Source organism: Psittacula echo (genome assembly GCF_963264785.1).
Source record: "Psittacula echo genome assembly, chromosome: 3".
In the NCBI taxonomy this organism is placed as follows: Eukaryota; Metazoa; Chordata; class Aves; order Psittaciformes; family Psittacidae; genus Psittacula; species Psittacula echo.
Window position 1 is genome coordinate 85778314 of NC_137736.1, and position 19933 is coordinate 85798246.

A 19933-nucleotide genomic window follows, 5' to 3' on the forward strand; every position below is an offset into this window, starting at 1 on the left:
TTACAGTAGGAGAGACAAGCAAAGTGACTTCAGCAAGAACAAAGGGTTCTGTAACAAAGTTTAGCAATAAACTTTCCTATTGCATAAAGAGGAATTTTAAGAGGAAAAAGAAATAGTGGGGAGAAAAAAAATAAATTGGTTGTTAGCTTTCATCCATTTAAACTGATCACTACAAGAGGTAAAGCAGAATATTAAACTGGGAACATGTTAATATTTTCTTTTGAATGACTCTCTTGGAGTTGTATTAAGAAACCAAAAATGGAGCATGCAATGCTAACTGAAAAAAAAAAAAAAAAAGAAAAAGAAATAGAGCATGCCAAAGATGTATTATACAGAGAGAGTTTTTAATGCAATGTACCACTTGGATTTGAAGGGGGAGTTGAGCAGAAAATCTCCTCAAGGGCCCCTGCTGCCTTTGTTTATGTACCAATTGTGGTGTAAATGAAAACAGAACCTGGTGGTCAGTATTAGTTAAGAACCCTGGTTAAAACAGGCTTTCTGAACGAATCATTTATAAGGCATTAGTTAAACAATTAAACGTTCCTTATTCTGTGGTGAGATACAGTATTATATGCAATTTTTGATTATTTTTTTTAGTAGTAGGATCACCTGGGGGCATATATTTTTTGTCTGAGAAAGGATTTAAGTCAGAACACTGTCTCAGCTGGTGATAAGTTTTGTGACTGTTGTGGGTTTTGTCTTTTAAGAACAGGCTGTCCAAGAAGTTATTACAACAACGGTCCTTATACTAAAAATAAAAATAAAAATGGATAATTGAATAGCAGTAGCCATGTAACCCAACAGATATGTGGCAGATGTAGCATGTTATAAATTCTGGGAACCTAAGAATAGAAAAGAGTGTCTGGCTCTTGCTATCTGTCGAGGCTAATAAAGAGTGAGCATGAATAAGGGCTATTAGTATTGTTTGAGGAGGCCATTTTTACATATGCTTTGGCACTTTCTCTTGCATGGTCTGGAGCAAGTTTGGCATTAACTGTGTGCCTGCCTTTTTGGCTGGTGGAGTTAGTAAGAAGAACCACTGTGCAGTGGGCAGAAAAAAATTGCTTTAAATATCTTGAATATATACATAGATACATACACATATATATATTCTTATACATATGCACAGAGAGAAAGAGAGTTGTGAAATGAATGAAGCGAAGAGAAAAAGATTCTATTTACTGGAGATGAGACAGGGTTGAAAAGTGAAAATATCTGGTAGTTTCTTCTTCAGTTTCTATTACTTATACTTATTTCTCCATGGCCATAACAAGTCAGTCAGAGTTTTAAAGAATTGGAATATCGCAGGTTCAGGATCTATATTTTAGTTAAATGTAAACATCAGGTTTATTTTCTCACTTTACTGTTCAGGTAGTGAGACTAAATCTGTTTGTTAATTTTGCTTGTAAATACAAATATTTTGAGGGTAGATGTAGCTTTCTAAACTGATCAATTAGATTATTATTATCTTTAGCTGCATTTACTTTAATCTGATGTTAATATCAGTAACTACATTTTAAAATCATTGTAATACACATTTCCATAATGTAATACTGGGAAAAAAAGAATCTGGTTAGGACATTATTGTGTAAGAATCTGATTCTAATAAACTTCATATGTGGATTAACCTGCTTTTTTATTCTGCAAGTGAGCTATTGGATTTTGGTGCTGTTTGAGAAAACCTCATATAGCAATCTTTCTGAACTTGATGAGAATCAGGAGGCTTTGATTATGTTTCAGGCTTTGCCAGTAACCTGTTGTGTGACTTTGGGCAAAGCATTTCACCTTTCTGTGCCTCTGTTTCCCTCTGTGCTTATTTACAGCTGAGTTCCTTGGGGAAAGGGTTACCCCTTGAGCGTTTGCACGGAACTTTGATTTCCTTTTTGAGCCCTAGGCACTAAAAATAAGTATTCTCACGTTAAGTATTTCGTTGAGCCATGTTGGAATCTTTTTATTTTTGATGGAGGCGAGCCCATGGACAGTGGCTGTGAGCCTGCTCCTGCCATCCTTGCATTGGCTTCTGTTTCTAAGCCATTTGAGTAGGGAATGTGGCATTAGGACCTCTTATAATCAACATTCTTTTGCCAGCATCCATTCTCAGCCTATTAAAAGAAAAAAGATAGTTGTGAGAACTCTGTCAATAGTGAAAGATCTGTTATGTTGTCCACTAAAAACTTAGTAGAGGCTATAGGAGTATTTTTAATTGAGATTTTTACAACCATTTGATAACACTGTTTTGATCACCGTATTTAGGGCTGGATTCCAACAGTGGACATAAAACCTCTGACTAATCCACTGAGTCACCGAGTCCCTGTCATATATTGCTTAATGGTCCATGCTGCCAGGAATTATAATAGCTTTCTAGTAATAATTTTTTTTTTTTTTTTTTTAAGAAACTTTATGGGCACAAAGTCTTATATAAGTTTAAAACTAAGATTTTTAAACAGGCAGTTAAAGAAAACTTACTAGAGCTATGTTAAACAGCGCAATTTTCTTTTTTTATTTACAATAAATCTACAGAGTCTTAAATCACATATACTATAAGTTAATGACTAATATTCTAACTTTGGTTGGTTAATGTTTGCAGGGCACTTACAGATGCTAGAATAATCTCTAATGTTTTTGCTCAATCTGCTCTGGAGATGGATGAAATAAATAGTTTAAACTAATTAATGTAACACCAGCTGTTACAAGTGCTTGGCAGACGTCTGTGAGTTTTGATGGGCAGAGAGCGGCTGTTGTACTTGACTTTATTTTAGTACAACGTTGATCACAGTGTAAGCTGGAATAAATGACGAGCCAAAGGAAGGAACAGAGGATGAATTCTGTGTAATGCAAAATAAATATTGCCCTTTTTTCTGAAAATATTTTTTGAGGTCGAGGGAGAGTTATACTGGACTGCTGTTAAGGCGTAAGTGCCATGACAGCATCTGTACTAACCATACTCAGTATTAACAAGCTGCAAAAATATATATGCAACTACAATATTCACATTACTTTTAGATTTCAAGAAATCTTAAGGCTTAATATGAGCAGTTTGGCTGCATATTTTATTTCTACCTAGTAATTGCTGTTAGAAAGAAGAGATGTTTAAGATAGGCTAAAGAAATAACAAGTATTAGTTCTAGAAAGTTAATGTTTTTGCAGAGAGTAAGTTGGATTTCAATGCTATTTATATGCATGCGATTGTATTGTATGTTTTTGATTTGTTTATTTTGCACTCTAAAGAATGAATATGACTGCAAAAATTTTCAAAGTTTAAAACAGGTATATCAAGCTTAACTTAGTGCTTTGTGCTGTAGTCTTAATTTATCGGTTCCTGGTCAAAAAAACACCACAAAGCCAAAAATATATTTCTGATGAGAATTCACTGTTTCAGTGCGATTTAAAAAAGAATCTAAAATATCCAAGTAACTTTGCTTTTAAAGTTGGAAGGTACAATAATTGTGCTGTGACAGGGAAACGATGGCTGCTATCTCTGTATGTGGCAGCATTAAGATAACAGTGTCATTGTACAGATTGTTACCCTGTGAATATGTCTAATAAGTTATTATAGCGTGCTGAGCAGATGGCAAGTGTGCTCCTGAAAGAATTGATGGATGGGATATGATGTCATCAGTGAGATGACAAGGTTCACAAGGTACTTGACCTTCAAGAATAAGTCCTAACTGGTTAGAATTCTAAATAGTGAACTTTTGTGACACTGGCTAAATGGGAAATATGTGCAATTTGTATTTCTTTATGGTAGTGTTTACCCTCTTCACTGAACTCCACATAATGGGATTTGGTCCCTGAAGAGTTGGAGATATTGTTGGAAGGTTTCACCCTGTAACCTTCAGAGGATTTCAAATACAAATCTATACATCTAAACTTTAACGAAATCCCAGCGAATTATATTTATGAAGTCGGCTTCATATGTATGTATTTATGAAGAATTTAATTGAGATGCTCAATTAATTTAGCATATTCTCCCAAAAGAGGAAACTACTGACTCAGTGGGAAAGTGCAAAGCATAAAATTGTGGTTTATGCTTTCGTAAGAATGTGTTTAAAACTGTGGGCTATGTTAACATGACAAGGATCTAAACTAAGAATTTTAGTTATCGCTAGATTCTCCATCTCTAATTTCTATTAAAAAGTTAAGTATTTGATCTATCTATCTATCTATCTATCTTTCTAATCTTTTTATTCTGTTCCAAATTATATAGTGGATCTCTGCTGTTGAAACACAGACTTCTCAAATAGTCTTCTTAATTCTTTGCACAATTCATGAAATGATGAAGGTGCCTATGAAAGCCTCAAGAGAGAGAATCTAGCTGCTCAAGTTTAGGCACTCTATCTAACAGACACCTGCTTTCTCTTCATTGTTGAATGGAGAATTTAGGCCTTTATTTAGAGAGTACAGCTTCCCTGGCAGACTGGATAACCTAGGCAGAGGGATTCAACCTTTCATCTCTTTTAAGCACTCTGTAAACCCCACCAATCACAAAGTGAGTTCTCCATGTGCATTTTTATGAACAATTATGTAGGTAGACAAATCCTGCAAAATTCAGAATTAAAAGTTTGTACCTGTGCATTGTAAATCAGAAACAGAACATACAAAAGGCAACATATAGAGAATATATCTAAAAAAGAACAACGGAAACAAAGAGCATAAATGAATCCTAAAGATACATACTATGCTTTTCCTGAAATGAAAGTTAGAAGCAAAGAGTTTGAGTTCATGTTTCTTAACCCCTGAAATTAATAAAGCTTTTGGTTTTCCGCATTGCTTTAGCTATGTTTGGCTATGATCAAAAGCAGGAAGGTTAGGAGGAAGAGGCATGACCTTTAAAAAAAAAAAAAGCATAGCTTTTTTTAATCTTTAATAAAATACTCTTGGTTTCTTAAATGTTTCTTATTTTTGGGGTCCTTTGAAATCAGAAAATAAATTCCGTGTGGAAAACTCTTATATATTTTAGATTGTTTGCAGAACATAAATGCTATATACAAAAGCAAACTATGAGAGCATGTACATGCATGCTTTTTCTGAATACTTTAATGCTATTTATTTTCAACACTGATAGTTCTTTTAGATATTTGAATATTCATGTGTCAACATAGAAGTTATTTACATGAATTGAAACTAGAAGAAACCAGATGAAAACACTATAAATCATCTGAATAAAACCAATACATTACAATTTTTACATTTCCTAATGTTCTGAGTTTCAAATCAGTAAAAGCTGTTCGTAAAATTTCTGCTACTGGGGAATATTGTTTCATTTCTTAACTCAGATTGTAGGTGCAATAAAACTTTCATAAACATGTTACAAATTGCTTCTATCTTTCCTGTATAACTAAAATTCTGAGGGTTCCTAAATAACTTCAGAATTACAGCAAAGCTTTGCATTTAGTTGTAAACACTGTAACCATGTGCCAGTTTTAGAGTAATTACTTTGAAAATGTTGCAGTCTTTTTTTTTTTTTTTTTTTTTTTTTTTTAACTTTACTTTAAATACATGCCCTTAATCAACAAGCCCATCACAACTGTTTTACTCATGTAAAATACTCATGTTTTACTAGTTCAGGACATGTACAGACAGCAAAAGGAAGATACTATGGTTTTCAGATAATTTTCTTTTCCTGTTACTCCAGTAGTAAGGGTAGCAGTATTGTGTCTTCAAGAAATAGTGACTTACTTTGCATGTGATTTGGAAATACCTTTGCATAGTTTACTGTTGTTATTGTTTCTCTGGTTTATGGCTAGTTTGTTTAAATATAGCAAGAGAGCAGTAACCTGCTCAAACCTGTTGTTAGTGGGGCAGCACAAAGATGAATCTTTAAATAAATATTTTCACTACGGGCAGTATGCACACTTTGGTAGTGGGTCAATTCAAGGGATTCGGTTCTGTTCTTGTAATATTAACTCATAGTGAAATGTCATCTGTATTAATGTCTACAAGTTTGTTAGCGTAACTAAATAATAATCTGTCAAAATGCTTAAAACCATCACAGAGTATCAAATAATTTGATAAATTATACATTTGAGTTTTCAGAAAACAGAAAAACCCAGAATCTACATCTTGTATCATGTTGTCAGGGGGTATTGATTATGTGGCTGAAGCATTTTCAGAAGCTAAGTCTTTTCTAGCCAATCTGACCAGTTCATACATGTCTGTGTGTATGTGTATGTGCTGGAGACATGTAAAATATTAATACAAAGTAAATGAGTGTTCACCAAGCTCTCTTTGCCATATGGCCCCTGTCGAGGATAGAAGGCCCTGGCTAGCTTAAGCCTGCCATATGGACCTGGTGGAAAAAGGTAGGTCTTACACACAGAGCAAACCTACCATATGGACTGGGTGGAGCACTCAAAACTCTAAACATTTCTCATACACCAGGGCCCTTTACAGAGAAGAATGTAAAAATATACATAATACATTACACACAAAAGCCATTGAAAAATGGATTAATTGTTTAGGTTTAGTATGATGCTTTCAAGCAATGTCCCAAACTATATAAATAATCAGGGCTTATTTTGAAATAATAAAGAGGATCATCAATCATTTACAACTGACTATTTTACTTTGCATTTAACATCTGCTGTATAATGGTGTTCTACAAACACACAACAGCCAAAAATAGTGATAGGGTTAAAGCAAAGTTTCACTGAAATGTGTTCCTTTTGGGTTTTTTTCCCTGCTGTTCTTAACCTGAAGCAAAAATTTAACATGTTGTGTAAGAGTTGTGAGTCAAATCCTGAACTTTGAAATGGCTTCTATACTCTTAATCTTCTAGAGAACTGAGATTAATCATAGGATTAAATTGTTGACTCCACTTTATTTCCTCTACGAAACCAAAAAGGTGTTTGCCAGCTGAACCACTGCTGTTTTGATTTCTAAGAAGTCTGTTGCTTTTATATTCAACAACTGAAAGCGATGTGGTGCTACATAATGGCGTCTTCTTCTATAGACCAAAGATACAGTAAATTAGCATAGCAAAATGTGCATTCTATTTCAAACCAGTGGACCTAATGTTGAACCTTCGCACACATTCCTATGTAAACATAACTATATTATCTTGAATTATTTATACTTTGAAAAAATAAAAAAATCAAAAGTCATATCAGGACCACTCCGTTTATGATTATACCAAAATATAGGAAAGTGGAGCATAAATTAAAGATGTATTTTTAAGACCTTATTTTCCACTTTCTTATGTGTTGTGATAATGCTTTAGATCTTGTTGTATGTGTGAAAATAAATAAACAGAAAAGAAGTCAAGCTCTGTTTTATTTTGCAAGTAGGGAGATTATTTAGGTTGAGTTATCCCTTTAGATTTCTTTCAGAATCTTTTCCTTTTCTCTAACTGTATTTTTTCTCCTCTAGTCTTCAGTTAAAGTTGACATTTCAACAAGCAGGCTAATTTTTCATCTTGGAAGGGGAAGAAACTACTGAAACAAAAAGACTTCAGTAACAGTATATATTACTAAGAAAAATGTGTGAGAAGTAAGGAAAAGATTGCAGGAAGCAGTAGAACATTCTGAGTTACAGAAGAGGGCCAAGAGAAGACAAGGGACAGTGATTCTGAAAAAAATTTTCAAAACCTAAAAAAATTCCAATTTATAAAATAAAATAAAAATGTCAAAAAATCTAAAAAGACAAATTTGATTCTAGTTTTTAAACTCACTGAATTGTACTAAATTTGGGAAAAGAGCAACCTCTATCAGCAGCACTTTTTGACTTCCTTTCAAAAAATGGAAAAAAATTGATGAGGCTGCTGTGAGTTGCTGTGCTCAGTCTTCTGGGTGCAGCAGTTCATGAAACCACGCAGGGTGATCATTTACTGATGCAGCTCTTGGTCTTTTACTAGCTGGGCTAAAAGCCAACCTGCTATCAGGATACTGAATAAAAGTATTATCTTTAAATATATAATGAGCTCATCAGGTTAAGATGATAAAGCTTTTGTGATTTGTTTCAGTTCGTGTAGGCAGTAACTGTTTTCACAGTAATATAATGCTTCCTGTTTTGTTTATGTACAGTTATACATGAATTATCAAAACGTAGTAGAGAGCATTTAAAACGCTCTTAGGATTTGTATTTTGCTTCTATTACGTAGCATTAATAATTGCTTAAGGATTGAAATAAGTAATTTTTACGTTATGTTATTGGCATAAACATTGAAAGACTTACAGAAATTTTGATGTGAAACAGAAATAGTAAAAAGATCTGTCCCTGTAGTGGAGTTATAATGCATATTTCCTTGACATTATAGATAAAATGCTGAATGCAATATTTAATTTGCATGAAGGTTTTAAACTGGATCCTGGGTAAGATTTTAATTTGTTGGCAAGTATGCAGCATTTTTGCTGTTAAAGGTACCTTAATTTTCTGTATTTAATTGAAACCAAATTGGTCCAGGTTACATGATAACTCCAAACTATTTTGTACTTTCTTAAATCAGTGCTGAATGTGACCTCTAATGCATAAATACGTAAAGGACTTTTTTTTTTTTTTGTCTTTTCTAATACATATTCTGATATATTAGCATAAATTACATATTTCAAGACATGAAGACATATGCAGGCCAAATCTCACTTTAAAGTGGATGCCTCAAATGGAGCAGAAAACATTAGAGGTAAAACTTCTACATTATTCTATCAGTGAGCATCAAGGTAGTGAATGCCATAGAAATCTCACTAATGGATGCATTCTGGCAGCTTGTTGCAGATGCTTGATGAATGGATTGCAACAGGAATCATATCAGATGTAAAAATGCTTGCCTTTTCTTTCTGAATTTTGTTTCTGAGCACTCTGGGCTTTAGGGATTTTGGTTTGTTTATTATTATGGATTTCTGTGAAAATCAGATTTTGGGATATAAGCTATAGGCAATGGGTTGAGAAATGTGGCTATAATATTGTAAAGGAGTGTTTCTGGTGCTATAAACTATGGAACTCATATTGAACTCCCATAGGCAGACAGCCAAATTTCTATTGGGTTATCATAACAATATAAGCCAAAACGTGTACATCAGTTACTGACTGCAACATTTTGCATCTGAGGACTGGAACTATTCGTAGATAGGCACATTTAGGATGCTTATTCTTTATGTTAAAAAAAAATGTTGTGAAACAATTTTAAATTTTCAGTTAAATGTAATTGATAGTCTCCTGTGCAGACGTGGAGTTTTTAGCCCCCAAACTAGCGAAGCCTCTGTGTTATACTGCTTCATGATACTAGAACTCACTCATTTTGTACACTTTCTGGTGAGAATCTGTTAAAATGAGATGATTCACATCTCTTTGTTTTCAGTAACAATTACTGTATTAGCTGTGAGAAGATCTTGGAGTTACTAAGTCACATATTTCTGTTAAAAATGTGTATTGCCATTTAGGTGCTTAAGCAAAGACTAGATGCTGTTGAACTGCTGATGATAAAACACCTGTTAACCTTAACTCTTTGAAAGGATGTCTGCAGGGCTTGACCAACACAGTCCCCTAGGTACTTGCTTTTCAAAGCGGGGTTTCTTCCCCTGTGTTTCCAATGCATTTGTAGTTTTTCCTTGCATATTCAAGAATTCTTGAACTTATTACCCAGTAGCCCCATACAACTGTGTTGGATGAGTCCATGTGACTGTTTCTTGATTCTTGTATTTTATTGGCATCTTTGGCTCTAATTGTGAGGCATTAGTACATCAAGGGTAGGAATTGTGGCAGGGGGAAAGCTTGGAAACAGGTTTTCTTAGTATGTTTCCCTCTTTCTAATGCTTTTTAGACTGATCATCTTATTCAGTGGTCTGATTAACATATTGTGAGTCTGAATATTAGAGGTACTTGATAGCATTCTTTTTATTAAAGAAGTTATTAAAATCATGGACATTAATAGGTTCTTGAAAGTAAAGCGAATATAAGTAGACTAGTTTTTAAAAATATTTGCTTTGTGCAAAAATTACTGTCTCTGAACATCTGATATGTTTGTTATTTTTAAGAAGAAAAAGGACAGTATTCTGTATGAATATTCAGTTAAACAGAACACATTAATTAATAGATCCAGTTTACAAATCCTGACCAGACAAATACTTTTTCTACTGGGACAGGTGACCAATATAAACTACTATAAATGCAAAGTCTTTAAACCTCTTCTGTCTTCTCTGTTGAATTTCTCTGACATATTTATTTGTGAAATGTGGTACTGTTGACTTCTGTGCTGCCACCTTACACCAGATGCCAAGCATGCCTGGTCAACTTCATCTTGCCAGCACTCTGGGGACAAGGGTGTGGGACAGGTTATGTGTTGCTGAATGAATGACAGCTGATGAGTGTGGCACAGACTCATTGCCATCTATTAATTTTCTGTTTGGGCATCTGATTCATGCTGTCAGTAGACTACGAAGAACATGGGCCATGAGAGAAGGCAGCAGGAGCACTGATGCTCAGTCCCCCATAACTGCAACATTGCTAGATATGGACTTTTTGAAAATGTCTTGGGTTTGTTGTTTTTTTTCTTTTCTTTTCTGAAGCGAATTAATATTAGAATTATTAACTGAACACAGACCAAGAAGAACAGTGTGAATACAATGCTGTTCAGGTATTACCATAAAACCTTCATCTTCAGAGAATTACAAGTTACCAGCTGTGCTCTTATCAAGAATTCGCTTCTTACCACTGTTATGCTTACAGAAAAGGAGTGGTGTTATTTCAGCTGACAATGACAAAAATTCTAAGAATATTGATATTCCTTATTTTTTAAATCACCTTAAATCCCAAAATAATAGGGTTTTTTTCAACTTTCATGAAACATGTCCAGAGGATTATTAATCCAAATCATGTGGCACTTGAAATGATCTAATAAAATTTAGCAAAAGGCAGTTGTTGCATTCTGTAATGGTTTTTATCTGCATTTTGCAGTAGCCATACAGAGACAGTTAAAGTACAGGGAGGAACAGGCAGCACAAAAATTAAGTATTCATACCATGGATGTATTACCTTGTGTATTGCTTTTATCAGCTGAGATGTGCATATTTATGTCCATAATTTTGAAAATGTGAGGTTTAGTGTACAATACATTAATTATGCAATCTTTAAACCCAATCCCTAATTTGAAGGTTGATGTTAATCGGGAATTTTGCTTGGACTCAAAATACTTGGCTTCATCTTTGCTTCTGCATGCATTTAGGAAAGCTAGATGTACAGGCAGGCCATATAGGTGAGGGAACCAGCTTCTGTAGCCAACAAAGAAAAGGAGATTAAATAGCTGGTATCATGAATGGTGAGTTTTGATTTCCTATATATCTCTTTACTACATAGATGATTATGGACACCCCTCAGCATGACTTCAGAAAAAAGCTCAAAATGCACCTGTAGAGAAACACATACATACTCCACATACACGTGTGCATATACGCAATTCTCTTTGCTACGAAGCCAAGAAACATTCTTTTTGGTACTCTGTATTGCCTGGCTGATGGAGTGGAGCTAGCCGAGTACTAATTGGGGCATTTGACATAAACCAGTAAAATACATTTATACTTTTTCAGCATCCAAAGCACAGATGGTCTTAATCTGCATCCAACCCCTGCCAGTAGCATGTAAGGATCTTTGAAAAAGAAATAATGTACATAGTTCTCATAATTAAGTACTTCAGGTTATAATATTATAGTGCCCTGTATTTATACCAATATACTATTAAATATGCAATAAAATATTTAATGTACCTTTCTAACTATCATTTTATCTTTAGGAATTTATATTTCTTTAGAGTTAGTATAAGTTACTGTCAGGTATTCAAGGAAATAGTAATTTATAATTAACAGTTATATATCGAATCATCTCTGACTATACCATTTCTTCCCTTTCATGCACTTTAAGAAACTGAATGAAAAATTTCCATATAATTTTGTTTCTCATCTTATGTGGTGTTATGATGCCAAAGTGCATAAGTGGAAATATCTCAGGCATTTTAACATTCTATTGTATGGCAAAATATGTTTGTTTAAAAATAAGAATTACAATTTATTCTGAAATATTGTGAAATCCTTAGAATAAATCAGCAAATACTGCTTGACCCAGCCCTAATCAGTAATAGGCTGCAAAATAAGATAAAGGTTATTAAAATAATCCTTTTATTGAAAGAGAAAATTAGATAAGTTGTGCTGATTGACTCTGAGGCCCTCACAGGGACATGTAAAGTGAAGAATAAACTCAACTTGATCTAGTCCAAAAAGCCTGAAGAAATCGTCACAGCTGGAACATCACCACTAATTACATTTTTGCTTTTTGGATATATTTTGCAACTCTTTCCATGCAGTTATAGTAATGTTATTCCAGTAATTCCTTAACAAAACTAAAACACGTGATCTTTAAAGAACATAATTTTATATTTTTGGTGTTGACAACTATAAATTTAATATACATTGAAAAACAGTTCTTGAAGTACTGCAGAATTACTTGTACAAAATATGCTGCTTAAAATAAACTTTGGATGTTTTGTTTATTTCTTGCTGAGTCAGTATAAATATCTTGCTCCTGGGTGCTCTTTCTTCTCTCCTTCACCACATAATCCCAATGCTATTATCTCTTTCCAAAGTGCTCAGCCACCTTGAGTGTCCTTCTTTCCTATTTTCTTAGCAAAGTGTTCCCTCACTTCTTGATTAGTCCCTGTCTCCTTGTCAAGTCATCACTTTTCCCAAACCCCCACATCCCCATTCCATGCAGCAATATATTCCTTTTTTTCCCTCTGTGTTTAGAGATAAATTGGCTTACAGGGTATCAGCATAGAAGGGATATCACTGAACTGGGGGGAAAGAGAGGTCTTTACCCTTACGTTCAGTGGATGCTTGTCCATCTGGCTCTTATTTGCCATTATGGAGAAAACTCCAACTGCAGTATGCTCAATGACCCTGTGCAGCATGATGAATGATCTGCAGGGACCACATTTTCTTCAAAAAGGATTAAAGAAATACTGGAAATGTATCAATTGGAAATCTCTTTCCAAAAAGGACAACCATCAAGCTAGAATATTGTATTTTCAGTGGTTAAAATCAGACAGAATTGTCAGTAAACGAGTCTTGCTGTTGTTGGGCAAGTCCTGCATCTAAACCTACCTCTGAAGTGGACATATATGACTATGTTCTTATGTACCTTTGCTCTTGTGTAGTCCTTTAGATTAAGTAAAACTGCATATTTTGAAGTCATGCCGCTTATGGAAATGGTCAGTCCATAATGGTGGAAGTGTTGCACAGATGGATGAGTTCTATAAGACCTGTTTTCACAAATACATGTATAAAGCAGCATATAAAGCCATCATGTACAATATACACATCCAGGAAACATAATCTTAGTAGCCATGGTCCTTTCCATGTAAGATTCCAATCTTTTAGCTGTATCTCATTATTGGTGAGTTACTCTTCTTAAAGTCCTTAGGTAAACATACTAAGCCAAGAAATAGAACAGCTCAGTGGACAGCATTTGCAATAGTACTGTTAACTGTGAGAGCAACAGCCTCTACAGAAGCAACAACCAGCAAGCCAGTCTGGTTTTATATTTTATATTTTACATATTTTGTATTTTATATTTTCCCTGGTTTCCAGCAGTAAATATTTTTATTTCAGAATAATTTGGGTGTCCTGGAGAGCTACTTTTAGCATAAAAAGAAGAAATTAAAATATAGATTGAAAAAAACAATGTTTTAATAAGAGTTACTTTCAGTACATTCTTTTTACAGTTTGTAACAACCTTCACAATCATCTCACATTGCCCCTAGTTATGTGCAGGGTGAATCGTGAATGACCAAATCTCTAAAGCAGGCAAATGATACTGTTTCAAATGAAAAAATGATAATGTTTCAGTTCAGGGTATGGGACCCTCTGTTCTTTTGTGCTAATATAAATCAACAATTATTGATTAATTAAAATAGAGGAGCTTCTCACACCTGAAACTTCTAACTCTGAGGAAGGTGAAATATAAAAAAATGTGCACTAAAGGGTGTTTGACAACATGAACCAAAATTGTATTAAGCCAAATAGAACAGATTGTTTCTACAAAAACGTATGCACCAGATTTAGGATAGCAAAAAGTGTAAACAGGATCCTCTTTCATCATTCAAATGGTAAGAATGTGTAAGAAGAGCCTGTTTTAGGAACAGACACATGTGAAATATTTTACGGAGAACAACAAAGCGTCAAGATGCATTACAATAAAACATTAAATGCTTACAGAAAGACAGTAATCAGTATATTTTTTTTTTTTGTTTTTTTTGAGCTGCCTATTATCACTTGCTTTCACATCCTGGCAATATCAGTATTCTCCAGTTTGATTGGTGACCGGTCTGAACTTATCCTACTTGCTTTTAGGAACAAAGACAAGAGAGTGGCTACCTCTATTCATCTATTATTGTTTAAATAGCTGTCACGGCTTTCAGGATGTCTGTTTCCATGTTATCTGGTGAAAGAATAAAATAGAATGGCAACAAACCAAATACAATGAAAAATGTTTGGCCCAAACCAGCTGCTGTTTGCATATAAAATCTGGTTTGAAGAAAACAGGTGAATTTTGGAAATCGAGGAACAATGGATGGAGTGGATGTAGCATTTGCAAATATTTTAAAGGTGTGTTGCATTCAGACTTGCTTATTACGGTGATTTATTTCGCATGTCAAGGCACATATTCATCTCTGCTCTGATACTGTAGAAGCTTGAGTAACAGCTTGTCCTATCCTTGTTTATTTGTTAATTTATAACACCTCAGTTCTGAGCACAAGCCATGGCAGGTCCGGACACCTCTTTGTTCTGTCGTGTTCTTTCTTTCCCTCCCGCCCCTTTCTTTACACTGTTGTGCTCCCAACTCTGACAATGGAGTTGTAGATTGACACTCTTCCCCTCTTGCCTTGCCTTGTCTAAGAATGCTTCTTTTGATGCATTTAGACTGAAAATGCCAAATCTGTGTCTCCCAGCAAGGGCTCATCAGTTTTGCAGCATTTCTCTGCTAGTAGGTTAAGAGGAACATTAGTAGTTTCTTTGCAACAGTTTAAAAGATGTTAGGCTAATGATTATTTGGAAACCAAAATACCTCATTGTATTGAGAAAAGAAGAATTCTGCAGGAATGGAAGATTTTAAAACATTTTAATGGCGAGAGGTCATATTATTTTGCTACTAAGATATGTACTTATGTTTTAAATGGCTGTGTTTACAATATGGTTTTTCTTAAAAATGCATTTTTTCAAGATTTTCTCAATCATTGCTTATCTCACGTCCACAAATATCCATGCTTCCTGTGTATAATACGTACATTTGCTGTTTCAAACATACTCATACTCAAAGTTTATTTCACATGGGACATCAAGAAAACAAAGTCACATTAGTCTGGCTTCTTTTTTCTGAGTTGATGTTTCATTAAAATAAGTTCATAGTAAGTTCAGCTCTCTAGTCTTACCCTTCAGTGTAAATTTGTTTCTGTTATTTATTTTAACATTAGAGTTCGGATGTTATTTTGAGTTCTAACCTTTCTTGAGTTACTTTTCCTATTTTAAAACCACACCACACATTGTTAAGAAAAATCTTTGCAAACTTCACAACATGTCTTGAGCATGCACAAAGTACAACAAACTTAAGATCTATGTATTTTTAAAGTAGTAATACAGTAAAAGATTTAATGTCTTCCTTAAATTCCATGACGACCTGTATTAGGAGCTTTCTGTGTCTCAGTAAGTGCATGGAATAGCATAGTTTTAAGTGACTTAAGGCTTATGGAATTGTTAAGTGGGTCAATTTTATCTAGTAGGTATTAAAATATTTTGACAATTTCAGATCTAAAATATTAGTAAGATTCTAAGTTGTCTTAGAAAGTATGAGAGGTTATTGGCTCATTGAAAAACCTAGAGGCAAATGATGTATTTTTTTTTAATTTTTTTTTTTTTTTTTACGTTACTTTCTCATTTATATGAATCAACTCTACCATGCATCCTAGTGATTGGACTCCTTCATGCTATACCATGCAAGTCCCATACCTTCACTGGAAATTCATTGGAACTGATATAAATGAGTGGCCAAAAATTTCAGTGTAACACAGATGAGGGTTTGTAATTATTTTTTTGTTTGTTTGTTTGTTTGTTTTTGTTTGGGTTTTTGTTTGTTTATTTGGGTTTTTTTTATTTAAATGTTAAATAGGAATCATTTGGGAAAGCAGTATTTGCAGCAGAGATAGAGAGAGGTTTCAGCTATGCAATAATACTGTGTGTTGCGTAACCAGTTTTGTTAAAGTTTTGGTTTGTTTCTTTTGATTAATGAAAGCATAGCAATTCTGACAGCAGTTTGGAAAAAGACATTTGGTAATGATATTTCACACTGGAATAGGATTTGTGAAGATGAACTAACAGGATGATATGAAAATAGTAAGTTAGTTTGCAATACCCAGGAATACCTAATTTATTTTTTCTCATGAAGTGGTGAATATTTCTATAACAGCTTAAAAGTTGGGAAGAAAAGAAAAGAAAGAAATTTAGGACCAAACTTCAGTATGCTACTACAAAATTACTAGAGAGATGTCCATGTTGCTGTAGGATAGGATGAGGAGAGAGGATACATCCATAGACTACATTTTTCAAATCCTGCTTTGAATCTCATTAAGGTGGATAGGTAATGGTTCACTAATCTAATGCCATTTTTTTTTTTTCAGCGTTTTGTGCCATGACTGGAAAACTTAAATACAGCTGAAAATATATTTTATGACTCTGAAGGGCCTGAAGCTTTCCTTGGTCAACATCAGTTCCTTTCACAGAGCTTACTTTTGTAAGCTTTTGAATTATGACTTTATGAGAAAAGAGTTATTGTGGCACAAGATGTGACAAATAGGGGACATGAAACAGGCTATTACTCCTTGTGTAGGCTACTCTCAGCCTGAGAGACAGTGAAGTAGGAAGAACACCTCCCATGGTAGGTCTAAGCTCGCCAAAAGTAAAACTTTCCATCTGAGCTAGTCAGCTTAGGCTTTTCTTACAGTCAACAGACACTTCTAGAGGAAAATTTGTCTCCTCCTGTAGTAGACGCCTGGATAGTTCAGATGGATTAGTACCTCAAACTGGTGTCTGCTTCCCTCCGCTGGCTACAGAAAGAGCTAAGTGGGGCAAGCCCAGAAGCAAACATCCAGATGCCTGTTTGGGTATTTCTGTGGAGGGACACACTGGGTGAGACTTCTACCTTAACACTGTAAATACTGACCAGTGGAACAGAGCTGGTGAGGAAATGGGGCATGAAATCTGCACCTGAACATTGTTGATGGAGTTTTCTTCCTTCTGCAGTAACAGAGGATGGGCATTGTTGGAATGAACTGGGACTCTGAATTTTGTTTTTCTGGTCCTGGGATCGTCTAAGCCTAGACTCTAACTCTTCATTGCTGCAGATTTCAATTTGCCTGGTCCTATCCTATGTCTACTTCAGAAAGTACTTCAAACCAGTCAAAGAGAGAGCTCTTTTTAGGTAACTAGGATCAGAACTTCCATATAATAAAAACAATTCCTAATGTACGTGATAGGATAAATTGGTGAAATACAACTATTATTGAAACCATCATTAAAATGCAGAAAGTAAATGAAATTAAAATACCTGAAAATATATATCGTATAATGATCAAAGCCATAATGGAAAAGAGCAAGTTTACAGACTCTTCTGTAGTCAAGTAGCTGTGCAGAGGTCTGCATAATACCAGGAATATATTCTGATGCCTTTGTATTGTATTGAGATACATCAATACCTGTCGGTTAATGACTGAGCCCTTGGTAAGAAGAGTATGTATAGATGTATATATCTACCTATATGTATAGATATTTAGTTTTCCTTTTGAAGAATTCAGATTAACATCTGGTGCAAAGAAATTGACTTAAATTGCTGTATCAACAGTAGTCTAAAAATATTTCAAAAAGAAAAAAAAAAGACAAGGCAGGGTATTGAAGTTTCTATTAATTGTGGGGTGGGGGTTATTTATTTATTTGTTTTCATTTACTTTATAATCCGTTCACAGATTATCTGTGAAACTAATATTAGAAGTCTTCCAGCTGTGGGAGTTTTTTCCCATTGTGATGTCAGTACTGATCAGATCTGATTGTTACAAAGATCCCACTAAGGAGTTTAGCACTAATTGTTAGAAGATGTCCATGCTTAAAAAAATTAGGCCAGTGATTGTAACCATGCTGTTAATTTCATGTATTGTTCAGAGCATGTTTCAATTGTGAGAATCAAGTGTACTTTTTTGATTAAAAATGCATCGAGGACCTGTAGCTTTTCTCAGTGTTGTTGAATCTTCTTTTCTGTAAGTGAAACCATTAAGAGTGGGAAGAGTTAATTGTATGGGAAGCCTCATACTCATATATTTCTCGTATACAAAATATATGTTGTGCTAGAAAATCTTCTATTGTCAATCCAAATAGAACACAAACTAAAATGAGATAATTGGGAAGGTGCCCATAAAGTCAGCCTGAATATATTATCACAAGTATATGTGAGATAATATTTGTTTTAAAAAGATTCTATGGCACTGTAAACTCAGTCTCATTAGAGACTGCATTTAAAAGGCTTATAAAGTTACTCATTAATGTTATCTTGTTGTATCTCCACAGCTTTTTCATTAAAGAAAATTCAGCAGAAAGCATTTTCTCCTGATAGCAGGAACCAATTTGCAATAAATGTTCTGGAAACCACTAGGGAAGCCATTACTGAGGTCTAATAAAAACAGACAAGCGTAACTTGTTCTATATTTTTGTTTCAATCACATACAGATGAGACTCCGCTCTCCACACCAACCGCAAGAGACAGCCTTGACAAACTTTCTCTAACTGGTCATGGGCAACCACTACCTCCGGGTTTTCCATCTCCTTTTCTATTCCCTGATGGATTGTCCTCCATAGAGACCCTTCTGACTAACATCCAGGTAGGCCTTTCTGTAGATCAGCTTAAAGGGATGGAGAGGCGCCAGTTGCAGATTTGTCTAAATTAATATAACCATTCTAGCTTAATTAGTTCATAAGATTATTTGAATCAACTAATTTACTGAAACTTCCTAGTAATTTAGGGTTTAAAGGAACCACAGCAAACAAATGAATTTAGAAGCTGTCAGATACATTAAATAAAAATACAGATTATGTATTACACCACAGCAGAGAATTCGATGAAAATTACATTGATATGTTTAACAACATTTGTCTTAAACGCTCTTTTTGTTACTTGGTGTTGAAATGTATCTTACTGTTTAAATTTACCTCATTTACTAAGCAGAGAAACACTTCTTTAATAAATAGTTATTTTAAATTGCTGGAGTGCCAGGTGGATTGATATTTAAAGCTATTAGAAGTGTGTCTCCCATAAAAGCATTGCAAAAAGCACTTCTTTTATATACAAGCTCATTTCATTTAAAGTACTGCCTTCAAACAATAGACTTCTAAGTGTATTACCAAATGTTACGCAGATTTCATATTTGGTAGTCATGACCTGTATTGTGTGTACAGTACAACCTGATTCAAATATTATTTAAGGTATACACTAGCATGTACCTTGTAGCCAAGATGTTAGTGTTTCATATTAGAATGAAGAATGGGTTTTTCCACAAATTCAGTGTTCCCCACACGCAACTTTTGCAGCAGTATGGTTGTACACTGCATGCAGAAGCCAAATGATAGTGCAAGAAATAATGCAGCCATATTGTATTAATTCCAGATAATCCTCATCTGTGCAGCTGCTAACATCTAATGTGGTTGTCACAATATTTTTACCTGCTTATTCCTGCAAATACATAAAATCAATTATATTCTGTTCAGCAAAGGCTATGAAAAAGTAGGGCCAAATCCTATTCACTTTACTTTCTTAAACAATCTCATTAAAGTTTATGGCACTTCAGAATTGTTTTATGAAAAGTATATGATCCGTTCATTGGTGGTGGTTTGATGTTTTGAGATCTAATAATGAAAAA

At 34.3% G+C, this 19933-nt stretch overlaps 1 protein-coding gene across 4 annotated transcripts in view; it reads left to right on the forward strand.

Annotated features, from left to right (window-relative positions):
• DACH1 (dachshund family transcription factor 1) overlaps window positions 1-19933 on the forward strand; it is a gene marked incomplete at its 5' end in the record, with an annotated part of 382732 nt that overhangs the window by 310694 nt on the left and 52105 nt on the right. For all 4 annotated transcript variants that reach the window (XM_080613963.1, XM_080613964.1, XM_080613965.1 and 1 more), the window contains one exon: window positions 18747-18898. In XM_080613963.1, the coding sequence (XP_080470089.1) occupies window positions 18747-18898 (152 nt within the window). The remainder of the gene's footprint in view (window positions 1-18746; window positions 18899-19933) is intronic.